The sequence below is a fragment of the Herpailurus yagouaroundi genome, unplaced genomic scaffold (assembly GCF_014898765.1).
Source record: "Herpailurus yagouaroundi ecotype Mexico unplaced genomic scaffold, PumYag 197, whole genome shotgun sequence".
In the NCBI taxonomy this organism is placed as follows: domain Eukaryota; kingdom Metazoa; phylum Chordata; class Mammalia; order Carnivora; family Felidae; genus Herpailurus; species Herpailurus yagouaroundi.
Window position 1 is genome coordinate 17,147,931 of NW_024412428.1, and position 21,208 is coordinate 17,169,138.

General features: G+C 41.4%; 1 protein-coding gene across 2 annotated transcripts in view; it reads right to left on the reverse strand.

Annotated features, from left to right (window-relative positions):
* Positions 1-12,101: 12,101 nt before the first annotated feature.
* Positions 12,102-21,208, reverse strand: part of LHFPL6 (LHFPL tetraspan subfamily member 6) — a 251,789-nt gene continuing 242,682 nt past the window's right edge. For both annotated transcript variants that reach the window (XM_040448289.1, XM_040448288.1), the window contains one exon: positions 12,102-13,255. In XM_040448289.1, the coding sequence (XP_040304223.1) occupies positions 13,137-13,255 (119 nt within the window). In that variant the 3' untranslated portion in view covers positions 12,102-13,136. The remainder of the gene's footprint in view (positions 13,256-21,208) is intronic.

Below are 21,208 nucleotides of genomic sequence, written 5' to 3' on the forward strand. Positions count from 1 at the left end.
CACAACATTGTTGAATTCATTCAGTCGTGCAACAAATATTTACTGAACACTAACAATGAGACAAAGGCAGAGCTAAGTGATTACGAAAGACATGAACCTTGTCCCTATAACGACAACAGTCCAGTGATGAACATCAGACAATTAATTTATTACAACGTTAGTCATAGGAGGGTCTCCCAGGAGGCTCACTTCATCCGGGGAGTCGGCACTGGTTTCCTTTAAGTTGCGGCTTCCATTGCGCATAGGGTTTAGCTAGGCCGAGGGAGGTAGAGAATGATGTTCTAGATGGTGAGGAGGAAACTACAAATGCTACAGGACAGGTGCTATCTTGGCCAGTTAAGTGTTCCCAAAAAGGAGGACAATGTAGCCCAGCACAGTGGATCGGAAGAGTGGCCAAAATGACAAGGTACCTACAGATAGGACAAAACAAGAGGAATAAGAAGCCACTGAGACAGGGAAATGATTAGGTCTGTGACTTCGATTATTTCACCAGTGTGGAAAATGGATTTACAGGAGAGCAGGTGAGGGCATGGGAAGATGAGTTAGAAGTATGCAGATAGAGGGGATACACTGTTTGCAACCTGCTTTTTTAAAAATGCCATGTATAAATACACATGTATATTGTGCATGATATTATGTAATATATATAATATGTTATGTGTAACTACATGCAGATATGTATAAATTCTTTTTAATCTCCACCCTAGCAATTACCCTCATCAGACATCCATTCCCCAGAGGCAGCTACAACAAATGTCTTCAGATATTACCATCAAAGCTTCCCCACAGTGTCTGTTCATTGGCATAAGATTGCTAGAAGGAATATTGCATTGGTGAAAGGAGTGGCATTCAGAATTTATGAACTGACTCTGGGCAAATATACAACTTCTACCTTCTGAATCACTTCTATTGCTGCAGGTTTTTTTTTTTTTTTTTAACCTCAATACCCAGGACTCGTTGCCTCGTCTCTTTGAAGAATGAAGATGTGGACACAAAATGAGCAGCAGGCAAAAGCTTATTAGAGTATAAGATCTGAAAGAAAGAATAGTAGGAAAGCTCTCTTTACAGAGAGGGGACACTTGAAAGTGCATGCCCTTGACTATAGGCAAGGGTCCTTGTTTTATAAGGTTCTGGTCAGCCCTTCCCCTTCCCTTCCCCCTTGTTCCTTCTCAGGTTCTACATTTATTGGCCGGATAACTCTAGGTGCTGGGTTATCCATTCCTGATTGGCTCGCTTCCATTGTATGACGGGTGGTTTACGGCCATACCGTTCCTTGTGGGTCATAGGTTTTATGGTCTACCTATTTTTAGCCAGGTTTTTTTTGGTGTCAAATTCCTGAGGGGAAGCTGAGGGGGAGTAGGTGGTGTCTGTTACATTCTTAAGAGGCACCTTACGTCTCAGGGGGTTTGCTGTGGTCGGCCGCCCCCAGCATTGTTCCAAAATATGTGTTTTTCCCCAACCATGGACCTCAGCTCCTAATCTTTCCCTCTCTGCCTACTGAATCCTATCTTTTCCTATCATACTACCTCCTCAGAATCTCGCAAGCCCTGCAGACATCTCTCAACTTTCTAAGTAGGATCCTAGACCTTACTAACCAGACATTTGGTTCCGTGTTGCTGCACTTCTTAACAGAGGATTCTGAATTCAAAAGAAGGTGAGCTGACTCCCGCTGCTGGGGTACTGTCACATCTACTCTAGGGGACCTTCCATGCCGGGTAGTTTTCAAAGTGCCAAAAGTACCAATAAGTGGGACAGATTGTGTGACAATTTTTGTGCTTCCTTGCAAACAAATGCTTGCAATATGTGGCAGAATCTGGTGGGAGACTTGCTTTCATTATAACATCCCATCTGGTGGCAAACTGGTGGAGGAAGATATTTGTGGCTCTCACAAATCTCCAGACATCCTAAACTAGCAACAACTTGCAAAGAGAACCTGAACACAGATTTGGAAAACCTGGTTCAAGTCAGATGACATTAACTAGACTAATATAGTATCTACGGAGGTGGAGAAAGGCGGGACTTCCTCAGGGGTAGATCTGATGTGGCCGAGGGAGGTTTCTGAATTGAACAGCCTGGTTCATAGAGGTATGATACACAGAGAGTAGGAACACCAGTGATGGCTGGTTTAGGAGGAAGATTATAAATTCTGTTTGGGCCCGTGGGTTTGCCAAATGGCGATATTGCATATGCCTTTGGGCATAAGAGGTCTGGGGCTGAAGACGTACCTGTGGGAGCCTTTGACAATAGATGTGATTAAAGCCACAGGAGAATATGAGATCGCCCAGGGAAAGGCAGCAGTCCCTGAAGCACTCCAGGATCTAAAGACTGAGTACTGGAGCACGTAAATCAATAATGATTTTGGTGTTATCACCCTGGCAAATATGTGGCATTTTATATAATGTTAGAGCCGAGAGCAAATTTTCTTCTCAGCTAAGAATTGGCTTTATCTGGAAAAAACACTTGCGCTGGAGTATGTGTGCCAATGGCACAATTAAGCAACAAAATTGGAACGCAGAACCACAATGCAGGAGAGAAAAATAATTTATGTTGCTTTGTAGAGAATAGAAGAGGACGAGCAGGGAGCCCCGTGCAGGGAGCGGGCTGGCAAGGTTATTGGAACTTCACCATTGGAAGGGCGATCAGAGGAAGGTAGTCTCGGGTTTCCATTAAAGTTGATTGCGATGCTGCATTGTAACCCCTTCCTTCCTCTTCACCTGACAAAGCTTCAGAAAAACTTAAAAATCTCTAATTCTTCCTGTGGGGACTCTTTCTTAGAAACCACAAAAGGAGCTGAATTTCAGGTCGGGGCCAAGAAATAAGGGACAAAGGCAGCCTGTGGTGTCCTTAAGGGGTAGCCTCTGAAAACATCCCCCCAGAAATGTGCAGAAATGTGGGGGCTGGCTTTGAATGGTAATAGGCTGTGCAATTGAAGGGTTTGTTTCCTGTAGATTTTAAGGAATATGAATATCTGTCATCTCATCTCTGGATTATACATTTTTATTTATCTATTTATTTTGAGAGAGGAGAGAGAGAGAGAGAGAGAGAGAGAGAGAGAGAGAGAGAGAGAGGGAGAGAGGGAGAGAGAGAAAGCAGGGGAGGGGCAGAGAGAGAGGGAGAGAAAGAATCCCAAGGAGCCTCTGAGCTGTCAACATGGAACCTGATGTGGGGCTTGAACTCACAAACTGTGAGATCATGACCTGAACTGAAACCAAGAGTCAGATGTTTAACCAACTAAACCACCCAGGGGCCCCTGGATTATACCTTTTTAAATGATCTCTATATTCTTTTAAAAGTATTTTTGAATAGGTAACCATCATAAGTTAGACCATACAAAAGTCACATGAAGTAAGTTCCCCCCCACCTTTGTCTCTTATCCAGAAGCAGCCCTTCTCATCTGTTTCTTATTTCTGTATCTTCCTAGAGATATTCTTTTTGCATAAAGAAAACACAGGGCTATTCTTTCAAAATGCTCTTAGAAAGTCTAGCCCACAGTTAAGTTCAAGTCCTGTGTGTCTCACTCTTCTTTCTTATTAGACCCTGACTATCTTTCTGTATCAGTACAGAAATGCTGCCTTTCAAATGGTTGTCTAGTTTCCTACATTCGTATGTACCGTAATTTATGTAAGGAGTTCCCCACTGGTCATCATTTGCTTCCAGACTTCTGCTATTATTGAAAATGCCTCTGTGAAAACCTTGTCCACACATCATTTTGCACATGTGCAAGCTGAACCCATTCTTCCAGCCAGCGGAATGTAAATCCCCATTATCATGACAAAGGGCAGACACAGAGGAGGCAGATGGAGGTTCAGAAAGCTCAGCTTAGAATCTCAGACAGCTGCAAGGCCAAAATCACAGCCAGCATGTTTCAGGGCAGTTGGAGGAAGGCAGAGCATTGTAGAGAATTAAAGTGATATAGACTTATGAGGAGAGATTTGTGTTTTGGAAGGAGACATTCTATTTTTTTTTTTTAATTTTTTTTAACGTTTATTTATTTTTGAGACAGAGAGAGACAGAACATGAACGGGGGAGGGGCAGAGAGAGAGGGAGACACAGAATCAGAAGCAGGCTCCAGGCTCTGAGCCATCAGCCCAGAGCCCGATGCGGGGCTCGAACTCACGGACTCACGGACTCACGGACCGTGAGATCGTGACCTGAGCTGGAGTCGGACGCTTAACCGACTGAACCACCCAGGCGCCCCTAGAAGGAGACATTCTAGAGCATATAAGACCTCACAGGACAAAGCAATATGGGTCACACAGAAGACGAGCTAAATTGGCAAGAACCATCCCCTTAGCTTCCTTAGAAAAAGGTGATCCACGGTTCTTTAGGAGAAACAGAAGATTAAGGATAAGAAGCACTCATGTCTAGCTCTTACAGTCATGTATTGATATAGCGTTTGTGACAAATCTTGTTAGGTGCTTTATAAAATCTGGAGTTCTTTCACTTCTCTTGAAACTGTTACAGACATACACTTGGAATGCCTGGGCTCTCCCTTACTATCAGTCAAAACTCCATGGCCCCCGACTGAAACAAAGCAAAAGCTAACGATGACAACAAAAATGAACATGTATTGACAGCTTGTCCTGGCCTGAGCCCTGCTCCCCATTGATTACCTAGTGTTATCTTCATCAAACTCTATGAAGATAAGATTGCTGTTCAGATTTCTACACATGAGGCAACTGAGGGTAAGAAACTTGCCCAAGTTTACATGAACTAACCCATGATGGAATTGAGATCCAAACTCGGGCACTCTGGGTAGGGATCTCTTAAACACTGATGTATGAACATTTTAGTCAAACGAGAACATCTAAGTCCATTGCTGATAACTAGCCCTAACCTGTCTATCTCTTTATGTTAGCTCTATCCTTATCCCCAAGGCTGCCTTAGAGACCTGGGTTTGTCGGTAAAGTGGCTTGGAAACTAACCACTTAATAATTTGCCTTGAGGAAATAATAATTCATTTGCGGTAAGTACAGAAAACTAGCCGTTACAAGCAGTGTCTCCTCATGAAGCTTGTTTCTTTACAACATTTTTTTATGTTTAGTTATTTTTGACAGAGAGAGAGACAGAGTATAAGCAGGAGAGGGGCAGAGAGAGAGGGAGACACAGAATCTGAAGCAGGCTCCAGGCTCTGAGCCGTCAGCACAGGGCCAGACGTGGGGCTCAAACTCATGAACCTCAAGATCATGACCTGAGTTGAAGTTGCACACTTAACCTACTGAGCCACCCAGGAGCCCCTTAATTTTTTTTAATGTTTATTTATTTTTGAGAAAGAGAGAGAGAGAGAGAGAGAGCAAGCAGGGAAGGGGCATAGAAAGAAGGAGACACCGAATCCGAAGCAGGCTCCAGACTCTGAGCCGCCAGCACAGAGCCTTGACTGTGGGGCTCAAACCCAGGAACCGTGAGATCATGATCTGATCCGAAGTCGGAAGCTCAACCGACTGAACCACCCAAGTTTCCCAAAGCTTGTTTCTTTGTGTACTACAGGTTAGACATTAATTTAACAAAATATATTAGTAGTAGCGTTATACTCTAATATATGCTTATAGGATTCTAACATAGAGTGTTTGTTTTAAGAACTTAAAGGAATAGAAAAACTTAAGGCCCATAGGAAAAGATAAAATGGGTCAGTTGTAGATGGGCCACAGTGTATGATGTGTAGTATGTGATCAGTAAACGGTTTTAAGTAAAGAAATAATGAAAAGAAAAAGACCAGGATATCAGAAGTCATAAAAAAAAAAAGCATCCTGGGGCGCCTGGGTGGCGCAGTCGGTTAGGCGTCCGACTTCAGCCAGGTCACGATCTCGCGGTCCGTGAGTTCGAGCCCCGCGTCGGGCTCTGGGCTGATGGCTCAGAGCCTGGAGCCTGTTTCCGATTCTGTGTCTCCCTCTCTCTCTGCCCCTCCCCCGTTCATGCTCTGTCTCTCTCTGTCCCCAAAATAAATAAACGTTGAAAAAAAAAATTAAAAAAAAAAAAAAAAAAAAAGCATCCTGGGTGAGCCAAACAGTATCTCAGGCAGTCATACATGGAAGGCACAGCATAATCTCCAAAATAGGGCAAGCAAGTTCTTTCCCATATCCCAGGGAAACGGCAATTATGAAAGCCGCTAAGGGAAAAAATAGAGTAGGAAGCGTCTCCAGATCCAATTGCTGATGGAAGTAATTGAAGGTCAGTGTGGCCACAGATGGCCTCATAGCATGGCGTTTCTGCTTGCTCTTGCTCGTAGTAAGAAATTCTCATTTTTCGTTACTGCCTAAAATTTACGTTCAGATGTGAATACTTACTTTAACCACCACTGAAGTATATAAAACTTAGAACACAGAGCTAAAGGAGACCTGGACTCCAAGAATGTGCTCTCTTTCTACAATAGAAAGAGATTTTTCCTGCAGGGAAAAATCACTTATTTTCTCATTGACCCCCGCTGCTACGTGTTAGTGCAGTGACCCAGTTCGTGGAATCATTTTGCCTTGTTCTGGAGAGTTAGTGCAATCCTGTTCCCTCTTGAGGTGACAGGCGATTTCTTCTAGGTCCTATGAGCTTGCTGGAACCTAATGGTCTTATTTCCATTAAGGCTCTCTGGAGATACCCCCTCCATTTTGAGAGAAAGCCTGAATCAGAGAAGGGGGCATGACGGACATTTGATGTTCTGACAAATTCACTCCAGTCACCAAGGATTGCAAAAAAAAAAAAAAAAAAAAAAAAAAAGTTTTTTCCGCAAAGACGATTTTGCTAGTAGCAAACATGCTGAATCAATTCTATTTTTCATCTTCCCTTCACAGCTAAGTCTCTTTTTCTTTGTACCAGTTAAGGAGGTATAATTGATACATAAAACTGCACATATTTAATGTATACAACTTGATGAGTTTGGACATATGCACACACTTAGAGTATCATCACCACCACGAAGGCAAAAGGCATATGCATAACCTCCCAAAGTTTCCTTGTATTCCGTGTGTGTGTGTGTGTGTGTGTGTGTGTGTGTGTGTGTGTGTTCGTGCGCTTAGAACACTGAATACCAGATCTACCGTTTTAACAAATTTTCAAGTATGGTCACCTATAGGCACTATGTCGTATAGCAGATCTCCAGAGCTCATTTATCAAGCGGAGCTCTAATTTTATGCCCAATGAACAGCAACTCCCCATTTTCTCCTCCCCTTGACAGTTGGTTTTTGAAAGGCCCGCTCTATAGCTGTCTCTTCTTCTTCTTCATCTCTTTTTTTGATTTAATTTTTAAGGTTTTTTTTTTTTTTTTTATTTTAGAGACAGAGAGAGAGGGCAATTGGGGGAGAGGGACAGAGGGAGAGCTAGGATCTGAAGCAGGCTCTCCGCTCAAAGTGGAGCCCCACGCGAGGCTCAGTCCCACAACCCTGAGATCATGACCTGAGCCGAAATCAAGAGCTGGATGCTCAACCGACTGAGCCATCCAGGTGCCCCTTCTCTTCATCTCTAATTCACTCTCCTACCCCTAAGAATTTCAGCTCCACCCCACCCCTCCACTAAAATTGCTCTTTTCTGATGGCTTTCTTGTTAACCTTCTAGTTACCCAGTCAAATAAATATAACTTGTCTCTTGCAAGACATTTACCGTAAACACTCTTGAGAACTCTCTTTCTTGAAATTCTTTTGTCTTCATTGGTGTCTATGACAATGTTTTTTGTGTTTTGTTTTTGTTTTTTTAATTTCTTTCTGTGTCTCTGATTACTCCTTGGACAGGGATCTTATCTTTTAAATGATATGTTCCCTAAGGTTTCTCTTGCATTCATTTTTTTTTTCAAGTATCACAATGTTTATTGATAGATAACAAGTATACAAAATCAGGGCGTGAACATGACTTGATAAATTAAGTAGACTTAATTTCAATACTATGATAAAAGGCACCAATTCAAATTCTCACCAGGTGTTTCACACCCACAAAACCACTTCAAGGGCCTTAACGATCCTCAAAACTGATCAGTTTTGTGCAAATAAGCCATGTTTCTTTTAAAAAGACTTGTGCACTTGCCCAGGCTCAAGGATATTAAAATCCAGCACGTAAAGCCCATTCCTATAGGTAGAAATACAGGCAATATACTATCGTAGCAACAATAACCCATTACAGTTAAGAAAGTTTTGGTAACAACCAAATGGATAATCAAATATTGCAACAACGCAAGTGTTACTGAGCAAAGTGCATTTCCACAGTATTCGGTGTCGCTATTCAGTTTTCTAACTTCAAACAGCCTATGATAACTGGCAGCAAAGAAGATCCTTGCTACAGACTGTCTCTGTAGCAACACTGATGATGTAACTATCGCATGCTGCTAAATGTGTTTAAACGTGAAAGATACTCCGAAAATATTTCACGGTACACTATGGTTAAGACAATACACTACAAAAGAACCTCATGCAGAAGGAAATCCCAACTGACGTGCTTCTGCTTTAAATATCGTGAAAACATTCCTGCATCCACTTCTTATTAATGCCTGCAGAGTCACTGATATTACCCGTATCTGCTATTTCCAGAGCCCAAATTTCTCCTGAGCCCAAGGCCTTAATTTTGAACTACCCATGAGGCATCTCCAACTGGACACCCCATGGGATGTCCTTCATTACTGTGATGCTCTTGTTTCACATCGTGTCTGTGTGCGAGACCAGGACCGGCTCTGCTCTCATCCGTGCCACTTCCTACATCCCAGGATCTCTTGATTCTCTCCTCCTGTTCTCTCTGGTCTGTCCTGTCCGCCCACCTCCACCCGTTTTGCCCATTTCGGTTTTCACTTGATGGCATCAGCCTATTTGTTCACCTCCTTTTCCTAAGCACTTAGACCATAGGAAGGGCTCAAAACTCTTTGTGGGTAAGAGGAACACGTTGTACTATTCCCCTGGCCACCTGTGCCGCCTGCTAACTCATCTCCATAGTGGGTCTAGGGATCGTTCTAAAACACGCAGGTAGTCATGCCACATCCCACATCTACCATGTCAAATGCTTCTCCTGCCTCCAGGATCAGTTACAATCTCCTCAGCGTGGCTGACAAAGCCCTTCTTGCCCTTTCCACCTCACGTCTACCCTCTTCTCTCACTGTGCCCCAACGCACCCTCCCTGCAGCCCCATGAGGCAGTGCTCTCCAAGGACTCCCCCCACCTTTTTTTTTTATCAAGGTATGATTAGCATATGATAAAGTACACACTTTAACAGCACATATGGATGGAGTTTGGAAAATGTATACATCTGTGTAACCACCACCCTAATCAACACATGGGCATTTCCATCACCCCAGGAAGTCCCCTGTGTCATCACTAGTTAATGCCTTCAGGTTAATCACTGCTCTGATTTCTATCACCATATATTAGCGTCGCCTGTGTGTCGGGCTTCTTTTGTTCAACATAGCATCTAAGATTCTTCTGCATCACTATGTATACCAGAAATTCCTTTTTTTTTTAAAATTGTGGAGTAGTATTCCACTATGTAAATATACCACGTTTTCTTTATGGATTGGCAGACATCTGAGCTGTTTCCAGTTCGGGATTATTACATACCAAACATTTTTTTTACAATCTTTTTGGGGACACAGATTTTTTTGGGGGGGCATAAATACATAGAGGGGAATGAGTTTGTTTAGCTTAATAAGTAACTGCCTAATGGCCTTCCAACCATACATCTCTGTGCTTGGTAATGTTGGGCGTCGTTAACATTTTGGTCATCCTAGTGTATGTTAAGTGGTGTTTCACGGTGGCTCTAAGTTGCATTTTCTTCTTCACTAATGATGTTGAGCACCTTTTCAAATGACTATTGGCATTTATATATCCTCTTTTGTGATATATCCCGTTCAATTTTTGACCCGCTTAAAAATATGCGTGGTTCATTTTTTTTTATTATTCATTTTCCAGACACACAACTTCCAGTCTCCCTTTCATTTTCTTAATGATGTCTTTTGATGAGCAGACAACTATAATTTATCACCTTTCTTTTCCTATGCTTTTTTAATTTGTCTGTGCAAGATTCTTTGCTTGGGAGGAACTTCCTCCTTGTCGTGAGCGTCATTTGACATCACAGGATATGATAATCACTGATTTTCCTCTTCCTTTTCCCCCATAAGCTTGGGGCCAACTCGAGAGTGGGAGACACGTTGCATGGAGTGCTTTACATCCAGCAGGAAACCTAGCGAGTAGCAGGTGCGCAGAAACTATTTATTACCCCAAATGCACAAATGAATGTGTTGAAAATTGGAAGAGTTGGTTCAATTTCATCCAGTAACTTTTTTTGCATGTCATTTTCTGAAAACAAGGGAAACTCCCCACTTACCTCACAAGCCTGTACAAGCAAGGGAAGCTTCATGAGGTTGTGAAAATGGAGGGTTTGCCCCTTAAGTGTACATCAGTGAGCAGCCTGTGAATATACACCTGTTGCAGGTTTTATTATTGTTGCTGTTATGATTATTTCATGAATCCTGATTGTTTTTGAAAAGAAGTATATGTGATCTTTTGGTAATTCTTAATAAATTTTTTTTTTAATTTTTTTTAACGTTTATTTATTTTTGAGACAGAGAGAGACAGAGCATGAACGGGGGAGGGGCAGAGAGAAAGGGAGACACAGAACTGGAAGCAGGCTCCAGGCTCTGAGCCATCAGCCCAGAGCCCGACACGGGGCTGGAACTCACGGACTGTGAGATCATGACCTGAGCTGAAGTCGGACGCTTAACTGACTGAGCCACCCAGGCGCCCCAATTCTTAATAAATTTGATGCTCCTCATGAAACGCTGGGACATCTTGAACCAGAAACACATATGACTAGTTAGAACTTGAGATGTAAGGGTTTGCCTTTTGACTTCATCCTGTTGGAGTGTCAGCTTTTGACTTTAGCGAGGTCCACTGATGTCTGAAATCACACGGATCACGTAAAAATGACAATGTCATCATTAAATCTGTCCACGAAATAATCTTAATGAATTCCATAGAGAACTCCCACTTGACAACGGGAGCTAAGAGGTCATAATTCTATTCTGACAGGAAGGTGTGGTTAAGAACATTTGAAAAACACCAGCAATAATGGAAATGATGGGCTCATTGAGGAAGCAAAGTGCAATCTCCTCTCCTCAGGAAACCGCAAAGTGGAGAAGCCCCCGCTCAGTGGACAATGAGACACAATCAGAGGATATTCAGCCCATTATGAATTAAGCATTTGAGAGCAGAATGACTTTTTCCATAGCAACAAAGCCTCAGAAAGTCCAGAATTTTATTGGCCTGATTCTTGCATTGTTCTTCCAAGGCAGCCGGAATCCGCTGGATGATTAAAAGTAACCAGAAGCAAGTGAGACATTCAGACATTCAAGTGAAATTGACAAATATGTATAGAAAGAACAGAAAATATAGTTATAGACAACGGGAATGCTCAGTTCCCCAATTCAAAAAATATACAATTGAGACACTAATTGAAACTGAAGTTTTAAGGGTTTGAGGCAATAATTTGGTGTTGCCTAAGAAAATAATATATCCGTGATCTAGGATGCAATCTTTACTCCTGAAAGTGTTGGTTCTGTTGTGGGGTGACGAAAAGGTCCATATCCTTCTCTTTAGTCAAGGCTTTATGCTGAGAGCAGACACGTGACCTCATCGTCTCAAATGGCCAAGAACGCTAAAAGGGAGTGGTGTAAAATTGTCCCCGGCACAGAGGTACCAAAGAAACACAGCACCGTGTTGAAGGTGGAGTAGCAGCAAGTCACAGGCTGCTTGTCATGACTCTGACGTCATCCTGGAGCCTGGTGGCCCAGACCTCCCAACCACAGCTTGGCTCTCGTTGCTCTAAACCATGGCCAAATACTGTCCATGTTCTCAAAGTCAATCCAAAATAGACTTGAAAGTCTTCTCTCGTGAGAATTTGGTCGTGATTTAAAGTGTAGTTAGGATTCTAGCTGCAAAAATTTAAGTGGAAAGCAGGAACCCTTAGTCACCTTTAATATGCTGTGTGCCTAGAACAATGCCCGGTTGGGTGATTAGTGAGAGAACGAACGGGAGGCCTTAGAAGGAAAAGGAAAATTTATGGGACTGTTGGAGTTGAAAGGCTATATTTAGAAAATTACAGAAGCAAACTCAGTAACTGCATGAACACTCCATGACTCATTTAACTATTGATCAAAGAGAATTTATTCACAGAGTTTTCCAAATACCAACAAAATAGCACTTAAAAATTTTTTTATACAAAATGAATATTGAAATAAACGTGGTACAGCACAGTACAATAATGGACAAAAGAAAACAAGATCTAATGACTGGAAAATGTCTCTCATTATGCTCATACCTTCAACTGAATTCTCTCCTACAGTGGATAGGAAGTTGCCCCTTTACTTCATAAGAATATCATCGCAGAAGCTACTCAGACAAAGAAATCTTGCATATTTTTGAATAATATTGAAATACAAAGGCTTAACTCTAAAGGTCTGTATAAACACTGAAAACAGGTTGAGGGCACAAAGAGGTTATGCAGGATATATAAAATACTGATAGAGTGGCTTATTGGTCCATTTATTAGGTTTCGTGTATGCTTTATAAAGTGATAATACTGCATTTTAAGGGTGTATTAAAAAGAAAACAGAGGAGTAATGCACGACTCAACCTCCCATACAGTCTGTGCAACAATGTGTAGGTTTGGGCGTGGGTGTGTGTGTGGATGTGTATGTCTGTGTGTGCTTTCAGAAGCGCCATGACCTACAGGGAACGTCTGTGGGTTACCCTGCTTCCCAACACAATACTGTTTCTACTAGCCCTTTTGATTCTCTGAGTCCTCATCTTACCAAAAAAAAAAAAACCCAAAACCAAAAAAAAAAAAAACCCCACCCAAACTCTTGTTTGCATATATAGGTTTGTTCTGTGTGTGTATGTGATCTACGTTAATGATACTCTGTGGAACAGAAACACTCAACACCCTGCAATATTTTTAGCCTTTGGTCCATTTTTCTGTGTGATTCCAGGTTCTCCGTTTCTTTTGCAAATCTTGCACCACCCTTTGACGTCACATAATGTTTATCATTTCACTGGGTTTCATTTCATAAGCACTGTATGGATGAGAACCACTACTCCACCTTTCGAAGGTAGCTGGACATTTCAGTCTCTCCGGGCCCCTTTGGCCTGTCTTCTCCTCTCTTTGCGCTTGGTGGCTCCGTCTCAGTAGGGGTACTGCTTCTGTTTCTTGCCCGAGAAGCAGGCCAGCCATGTGCACAGCAGCATGGCAGAAGCAGCACCCGCTCCCGTGCAATAGTACGCCCAGCCGATCTCACACTTACCTAGGGACACAGGAGGGGGACAGAAAGCAGGCACAGATCAGGACGGTTTTACAGGAGGCTGTGTTATTTCCCCCAGCCCCTTTGTCCCTGGTGCACTGAAGTAAAACGGAAACAGCCATTAGAAACGTGGCATGCTCACTCAAATGGAATAACAAGGGCTGGAAGGTCTCTCAAGACTCAAGAAAGCCAGAAAGGTTGTGCGCGTTTCAGAAAGGCCTCAGGCCCGTGCCTCCTGCTAGCGAAGAAGCCAGAAGCCTGTTCTCTTCCACCAATAATACCCACACTTCGGGCTGAAGGAAAGGAAGAATGACAGCAATTGGGATGGGAGAAAGTATCAGTTCTAACTGAAATCATCCAAACCCATACATACAATGAGAAAAGTCAAAATGTGAATACAGTCCGTCTGCAGAGAGGCCGCTCTGAGGAAGGGATCCATTTGAAGGGTGGGTGATGCTGAAGTGAATACTGCTGTTTATATAGGACGGACTTGCACTCTACCTTTTGAATTGAAGAACAAAAACTCCCGGATTCTTCTGGGGTCGATACTCATTTTGAAATCAAGATGCCATATAAATGAGAACACGACGGAAAGACTTCAAATGGGCCCTGATCTCTCAGCGTTGGATTGGTACTAGCAGTACTAACAGCACACTCACAATACTAAAAGCAGAATTAGGAAAAGAAAGCGGGAGTGGCTGTCTGCATTTCAGAGAGCAGCCTTCAAAGCAAGAAAAGTTATCACGTAGAGAGAAGGCATTACATAATGATAAAGGAGCGAATTTTCCAAGAAGACATAATAATCTGTAATGCGCGTGTGCCTAGCAACAGAGCGTCAAATTACATGACACAAAAACGGACAGGTTTCAAGGAGAAATAGGTAAGCCCATTATCGTAGTTGGAGACTTCAACACCCCTGTATTGGAAATTGACAGATCCAGCAGGCAGAAAGAATCTGAAAGGACATAGTTGATATCAATCAATGGAATATAATTGACATCTACAGACCACTCTAACCAACAACAGCAGAATACACATTCCTTTTAAAAAAAATTTTTTTTAATGTTTCTTTTTATTTTTGAGAGACAAGAGAGAGACAGCATGAGTGGGAGAGGGGCAGAGAGGGAGAGAGACCCAGAATCTGAAGCAGGCTCCAGGATCTGAGCCGTCAGCCCAGAGCCCGACACGGGGCTCAAACTCACGAGCCTTCAGATCATGACCTGAGCCGAAGTCGGACGCTCAACCGACTGAGCCACTCAGGTGCCCCAAATATACATTCTTATCAAGGTCCTATGGAAAATTCACTAAGATTCTGTGCCATACTATATACCTTTAGACATTTAAAAGAATAGAAATTGGAGCACCTGGGTAGCTTAGTTGGTTAAGTGTCTGACTTTGGCTCTAGTCATGATCTCACAGTTTGTGAGTTCAAGCCTCGCACTGGGCTCTGCATTGCTGGTGTGGAGCCTGCTTGGGATTCTCACTCTCTCCTCTCTCTGCTCCTCCCCCACTCGTGCTTTCTCTCTCTCTCTCTCTCTCTCTCTCTCTCTCTCTCTCTCTCAAAATAAATAAATAAACTGAAAAAAAAAAAGAAAAGATACACATACATTGTCTACTCTTAGACCACAATGGAATTAAACTAGAAATCAATGACAGATCACTGTGGAGATTAAACATCACACTTCCAAATAACACAGGGCCAGAGAAAAAAAATCTCAAAAGAAATTTAAAAATAGTTTGAGATAAATGAAAATGAAAACACAACTTATGAAAATTTATAGAATGCAATGAAAACAGTACTTAGAGGGAAATGTAGAGTATCAAAAGCATATATTAGAGAAGAAGAATGATCTAAAATCAATAATAGAAGTTTCTGCCTTAGGAAACTAGAAAAAGAAGAGCAAATTAAACTCAAAGTAAGCAGAAGAAAATAAATAAAAGTTAGAGCAGAATTCATTAACATTCTATGAGACCATTATTGCCCTAACACCAAAATTGTGCAAAAATTACAAGAAACTACAAATCATTATTTCGCACGGACAGAGATACAAAATTTCTCAACAAAATATTAGCAAATCTAATTCAGCAATGTATGAAAAGAATCATACAACCACCAAGTGTGATTTATCCCAAATATAAAAGGCTGGTTCAGCATTCAAAAGTCAATTAATATCATGTATCACATCAAAAAACTAAAAGAAAAAAAATCACATGAACATATCAGTAGGTGCAAAAAAAAAAAAAAATTTTAACAAAAATACAACATCCAGTCATGATTAAAAAAAAAATTCTCAATACACTAGGAATACAGGGAAACTTTCTCAACTTGTCAAAGAACATCTAAAACATTTATTGCTAATATCATACTTAATGGCGAGAAACATATAGCTTTCTATTTTTAGATTGATTTTCATTAGGCTTGTAAGAAATTCAGAATTTCAAGTGGTTGCCATTTCAGTGATCTTGATGAAACTGCTTAGATATGATTATCGTTAAACTTCAGTAACAAAGTCCAATAATTTATGAATACCTTCAGGGTAAAAGAGATGTCAGAGGAAGGCTACTCCAACATACTGTGTTGTGCCTTTCCCACAAGGCAAGGATGTCCCTTCTCACCACTCCTTTTCAACATTTCACTAAAGGATCTAGCTATTGCAATAAGGCAGGAAAAGGAAATAAATGGTATACAGATTGGGAAGGAAGAAAAAAAAAAACTGTCTTTGTAGACGGCACGATTGTCTCTATAGCAAATGTGAAAGAATCCACAAAAATCAACCAACCAACCAACCAACCAACCAACCAAACGAACAAACAAAAAACCACTCCTGGAACTAATAAGGGATTACATCAACGTTGCAGGATACAAGGGTTATATGTAAAAGTCAATCACTTCCCATATACCAGCAATGAATAAGTAAAATTTGGAATTTAAAAGATAACACCATTTACATTAGCACGCCCAAAGTAAAATAATTAGGTATAAATCTAATAAAATATGTACACAATCTATATGAGGAAATCTACAAAATTGATTTGATGAACAAAACCAAAGAACTAAGTAAATGGAGAAATGTTCCATGTCCATGAACAGGAAGACTTGACAGTAACAAGATGTCAGTCCTGCCAATTTGGTCTGTATGTTCAATGCAATCCTATTAAAAAAAAATCTCAGAAAGTTATCTTGGGGATATTGACAAACTTATTCTAAGGTTTATATGGAAAGGCAAAAGACTCAGAATAGCCAACATAATATTGAACAAATTTCAAACATGTTCGACACAGTTAGAGGACTGGCACTACTCAACTTTAAGACTTATCATAAATCTCCAGTAATCAAAACAGTGTGGTATTGGTGAAAGAACAGACAAATAGAGCAATGGAACAGAGTAGACAGGTCAGAAATAGACTCACATAGATATAATTAACTGATATTTAACAAAGAAGCAGAGGCAATAAAATGAAGCAAAGAGAGTCTTTTCGATAAATGGTGCTCGAATATCTGGACATTCACGTGCAAAAAAAAAAAAAGACATGGACCCTACAGCCTTCACAAAAATTAGCTAAAACTAGATAACAGACCTAAATGTAACACATAGAACTACAAAACTCCTGGAGGACCTGGGTGGCTCAGTTGGTTAATAAGCACCTGACTCTTGATTTTGGCTCTCAGGTCACGATCTCACTGTTTCTGAGAACAAGCCCTGCATCAGGCTCTGGGCTGACATCACAGAGCCTGCTTGGGACTCTCTCCCTCTCTCCCTCTGCCCCTCTCTCCCCCTCAAATAAGTAAATAAACTTTAAAAAGCATCAAACAGCAAGATATCACCTCATACTTACAAGACTAGCCAAAATCTGGAACACTGACACCACCAAAGGCTAGTGAGGATGTGGAACAAGAACTCTCACACATTGGTGTGGGAACACAAAATGGTACAGCCACTTTAGAACACTTAAGAAGACAGTTTGGTGACTTCTTATTAAATGATAAAACTAAACATACTCTCACTGTACAATTCAGCAATCACACTACTTACTATTTACCCAAAGGAACCAAAAATTTACGTCCACTCAAAAATCTGCACATGGATGTTTTTAGCAGCTTTATCCATACATGCCAAAACTTTAAAGCAACCAATATGCCCTTCAGAACCAGGACTCAAACTTGGCTTTCATGTTCTAAGAATAAGAAGCCATTCACCCAAAATATCCTATTTGAATTAATAAAACAGGTTTCTGCATTCATTAATCCTCTCTTCCCCCATATTTTGTTTTACAGCATTCAAGTTATTCTTTTTGTCTGGACAGTATGGAAGGCTTCTATATCTTTCATTGAACAATTGTCTTTTTCTGCTCTAATTTTAATCTTTCTTTTAGCCAGTTTTATGATCTTATCTTCTCCCTTTTCTTTTGTTATCATTTATATATTACATTAGGTACAAACACATACACTGAGATACTTAAATTTCAGTCACTGAACACATAAACCATAGATTGAAAATCACATCCTTTTTTTACAAGTGAGTCATTTTTATCTTGTTCATTAATAACTTTTCTATTGAAAAATTCAAAGACTGTTAAGTGTAGCATGCAATCTGACTTCATATCTTCATTGAAGTTTACTAGAGGGATAGTTAGCATGTACCCCATTTACGGATAAGAAGCTGAGGTCAGGTGGGGTGCCTGAGTAGCTCAGTGGGTTAAGCGTATGGCTTCAACTCAAGTCATGATCTCATGGTTCGTGAGTTCGAGCCCTGCGTCAGGCTCCATGCTGACAGTTCAGAGCCTGAAGCTTGCTTAGGATTCTGTGTCTCCCTCTGTCTCTGCCCCTCCAATGCTCACACTCTGTCTCAATCTCTCAAAAATAAATAAACATTAAGAAAAAAATTTAAAAAATAAGACGCTGAGGTCAATCAAAGCTAAGTGAGTCATTGGCTTGTGGTCACCACAAGGCAATAGTAGCAAAATTAAATTGAGGGCCTCCACATCTCAAGCATATACCACCTACGTACACAGACGATAGGCTATGTTCAGTCTTCAATCTAGGTGTCATCCTTGATTTCTCTCCCTTTATATATCTAATAAAAGTAACAAGTTAAAAATAGTGAACATGTATTACATGCATGATTACTACTTGCTCCAAATTATTAGAAGAGCTTTACATGGAGTACATATTAATGCATTTAATCCTCATAAGAACATGATGTGATAGGTACATTCAGATGGGAAAAGTAAAGTCAAGAAAAATGCACTAACCTGCCCGAAGACTCGCCGTTAATGAGTGGCAAGTCCTTTGCCTCTCTCCAAAATTTATCCTCTGTATTACCACTCAAATGCCTGCAGCATCCCCACACAGTCCTACCTGCCATCACTGCTTTCCTGTCTCCCTGCTTCTGCTTACGGTATCACCAACAGCAAAGCAGGCAACTATCTTTTTAAAAACGAATCGTGTTAAGACACTGACTTACTTGAAATTTTCTAAAGGATTGTCAAGCATCTGGTCTCCTTCCAGTGGCCTGTGAGACCTTGCATGAGCTGGTATCTGCCTACTTCTCAAAACTCATGACCAACTTCCCTCTGTCTTCCTTCTGGACACACTGGCTGCCTTCTCTGGACCTCATCAGGCTTGCTGCTGGCTTGGTGCTTCACGTTCATTATTCCTTCTACCCAGAAAGTTCTACTTCAGATGATTAGAGAGCTGGCTCCTTCTGAAATGGCATTTCTGTAAAGATATGTCCCATCCCCCACCTGCTTCATCAAAGTCTCTGTTCCTTTACCTCACTTTATTTCCTCTGTAGCACTTACTATGGTTTGTAAATACCGTGCGTATGTGTGCATATGTGTGTGTATGCGTGTGTGTGTGTGTGTGTGTGTGTGTGTGTGTGAGAGAGAGAGAGAGAGAGAGAGAGAGAGAGAGAGAGAGTGTGTTTAACTTCAGTCTCTTCTACTAGAATAAGAGTTTCAGTTATGGGAGACTTCTGTATATTTTCTTCTCTACTCTATCCCCAAAACAGTGCCTGGCTCGTAATAGTCACTCACTAAGTAAACGTTGAATGAAAGGCAAGGTAAAAGAAAAACAAAGAAAGGAAGCAAAGTAGGCAAACAGCTTAGTCCCCGAAAAACAGAGTAAATCTGGGATTTTATTACAAGAATAACTCTAGTCCTGCTTTGGCACGGAACTTTTGGAGAGACGTTCCCAAACCAACTTTATAGCATTTATAGCCTCCTACAGAGTGTGTTAAACTTAACAGGATAATAGATCCTGAAAGATCACATCTCTACCTCGGGGTAGGTCTCACTGGCACAATGAGCTCCGTTAATAATGATATGTAGGATAAGTATTTTTCAAGGGTAGCAGAGTCCCCTTCATGGGCCAAATTTTCTGATAACCATCCATGAATGTGGCTGGGGAATAATCTCCATTTGTAAATCTTGGGAATAATTTCCATTTTGAATTATTCTTCAGCTGGATTAAATAAATCTAGGAGGGAGAATTAATGGGTAGCTAAGAGATGGCAAGTGCTTTAGAACCTTTCAAGAAGTCAGCAAAATTTGTGGGCAATCCATTCAATCTCGGGCTCATAACGTGGAACATAATCCATTGTTCATTAATAAATAGGTATTGACCTACACACAGTTCCATGACCTAACATGAAGAGCAGAGTACATGATTCTTTATTAATTATTGGACAATCATTCCAGAGAAAGTAACCGGTGAGGGCAATTCTTTGAAAATAGTCCATGTGACAGTAGTCATGTGTATTCAATAAAGATGAAAAAGAAGCCTAAAGGATTGACTACTGAGGACCCAGGAGAGAGAGAGTATATATTTTTTTTCTCCAGGGGAGTTAATAGAATAGCAGGGGTTTGAACTTTAGGGGCTCTTCACTGGCAAGGCTGGTAGCAGATGGTGTAGATATTCCGCCCAATGCCTTTAGACCCCTTCGCTGGTCCTGGGGTCTCATCCTTAGCTTCTGATTGTGCACTACTCCTAACAGTTTACCCTTCGACCCTCTTCAGAGGACCCATGAGCCTGATGCCACAGCGCCCCAACTCTCAGAGAGCTTAAGTGCCCCCTGTTGTGGCAAGCGGCCAATGTCTGACTGGCGCAGGAGTATGGAAGCCAGCTTTCTTGCCTCCAGGTGGGACAAATTCTACAGTGGAACGAATGTTCTAGAGTCCCAGTGAGTTGAGGCTGAGGCTGGGACCTCACCTGAAATCGCACTCTTGCCTGGTGTTTACCCCTTCACTATGTGACTTCCCATTCTTTTACTGGTTTCTTCGAATAAGAATCCTCATCTCAGCATCTGCTCTGGGAAACCTGATCTGAGACAAGAGCAAGTGAACAAAATCTTTCTTGCTTTTTTGGTTTCATGGTAAAGGTCTGTGAGGTTTCCGCTGTCAGAGGCTTAACCACCCTACCCACCTAACAACACACCGGAGCCTTGCCATCACCTGAAAGACCCACAGCCAGGATAAAGTCTTTGGCATCACCCATCACCCCACACTACTGTCTTCCGGGGGGCAAATCCAACTCCATGTCTTGCACGTGCATATGTATCATTTCCAGTAATTGTTATGGTTCTGGATCTCTTCTTGTTTGTGTCATAAAACATGTAGTCAGCTCATCAAACCAGCTAACAGATGAAAATACAAAGAGGGCCACCTGGGTGGCTCAGTCATTTGAGCGTCTGACTTTTGATTTCAGCTCAGGTCATGATCTCACAGTTTGTGGGATTGAGCCCTGTGTAGAGCTCTGTGCTGGCAGCTTGGAGCCTACTTGGGAATCTCTCTCTCTCTCTCTCTCTCTCTCTCTCTCTCTCTGTCCCTCCCCAACTCTCTCTCTCTCAAAATAAATAAGTGAACATTAAAAAAAAAAAAAGAAAATAGGAAGGAAACCAAATAAAGTTATTTAAAAAGTGTACCATAGGAAAACAATGTTTGAGAATGTCATCAGAT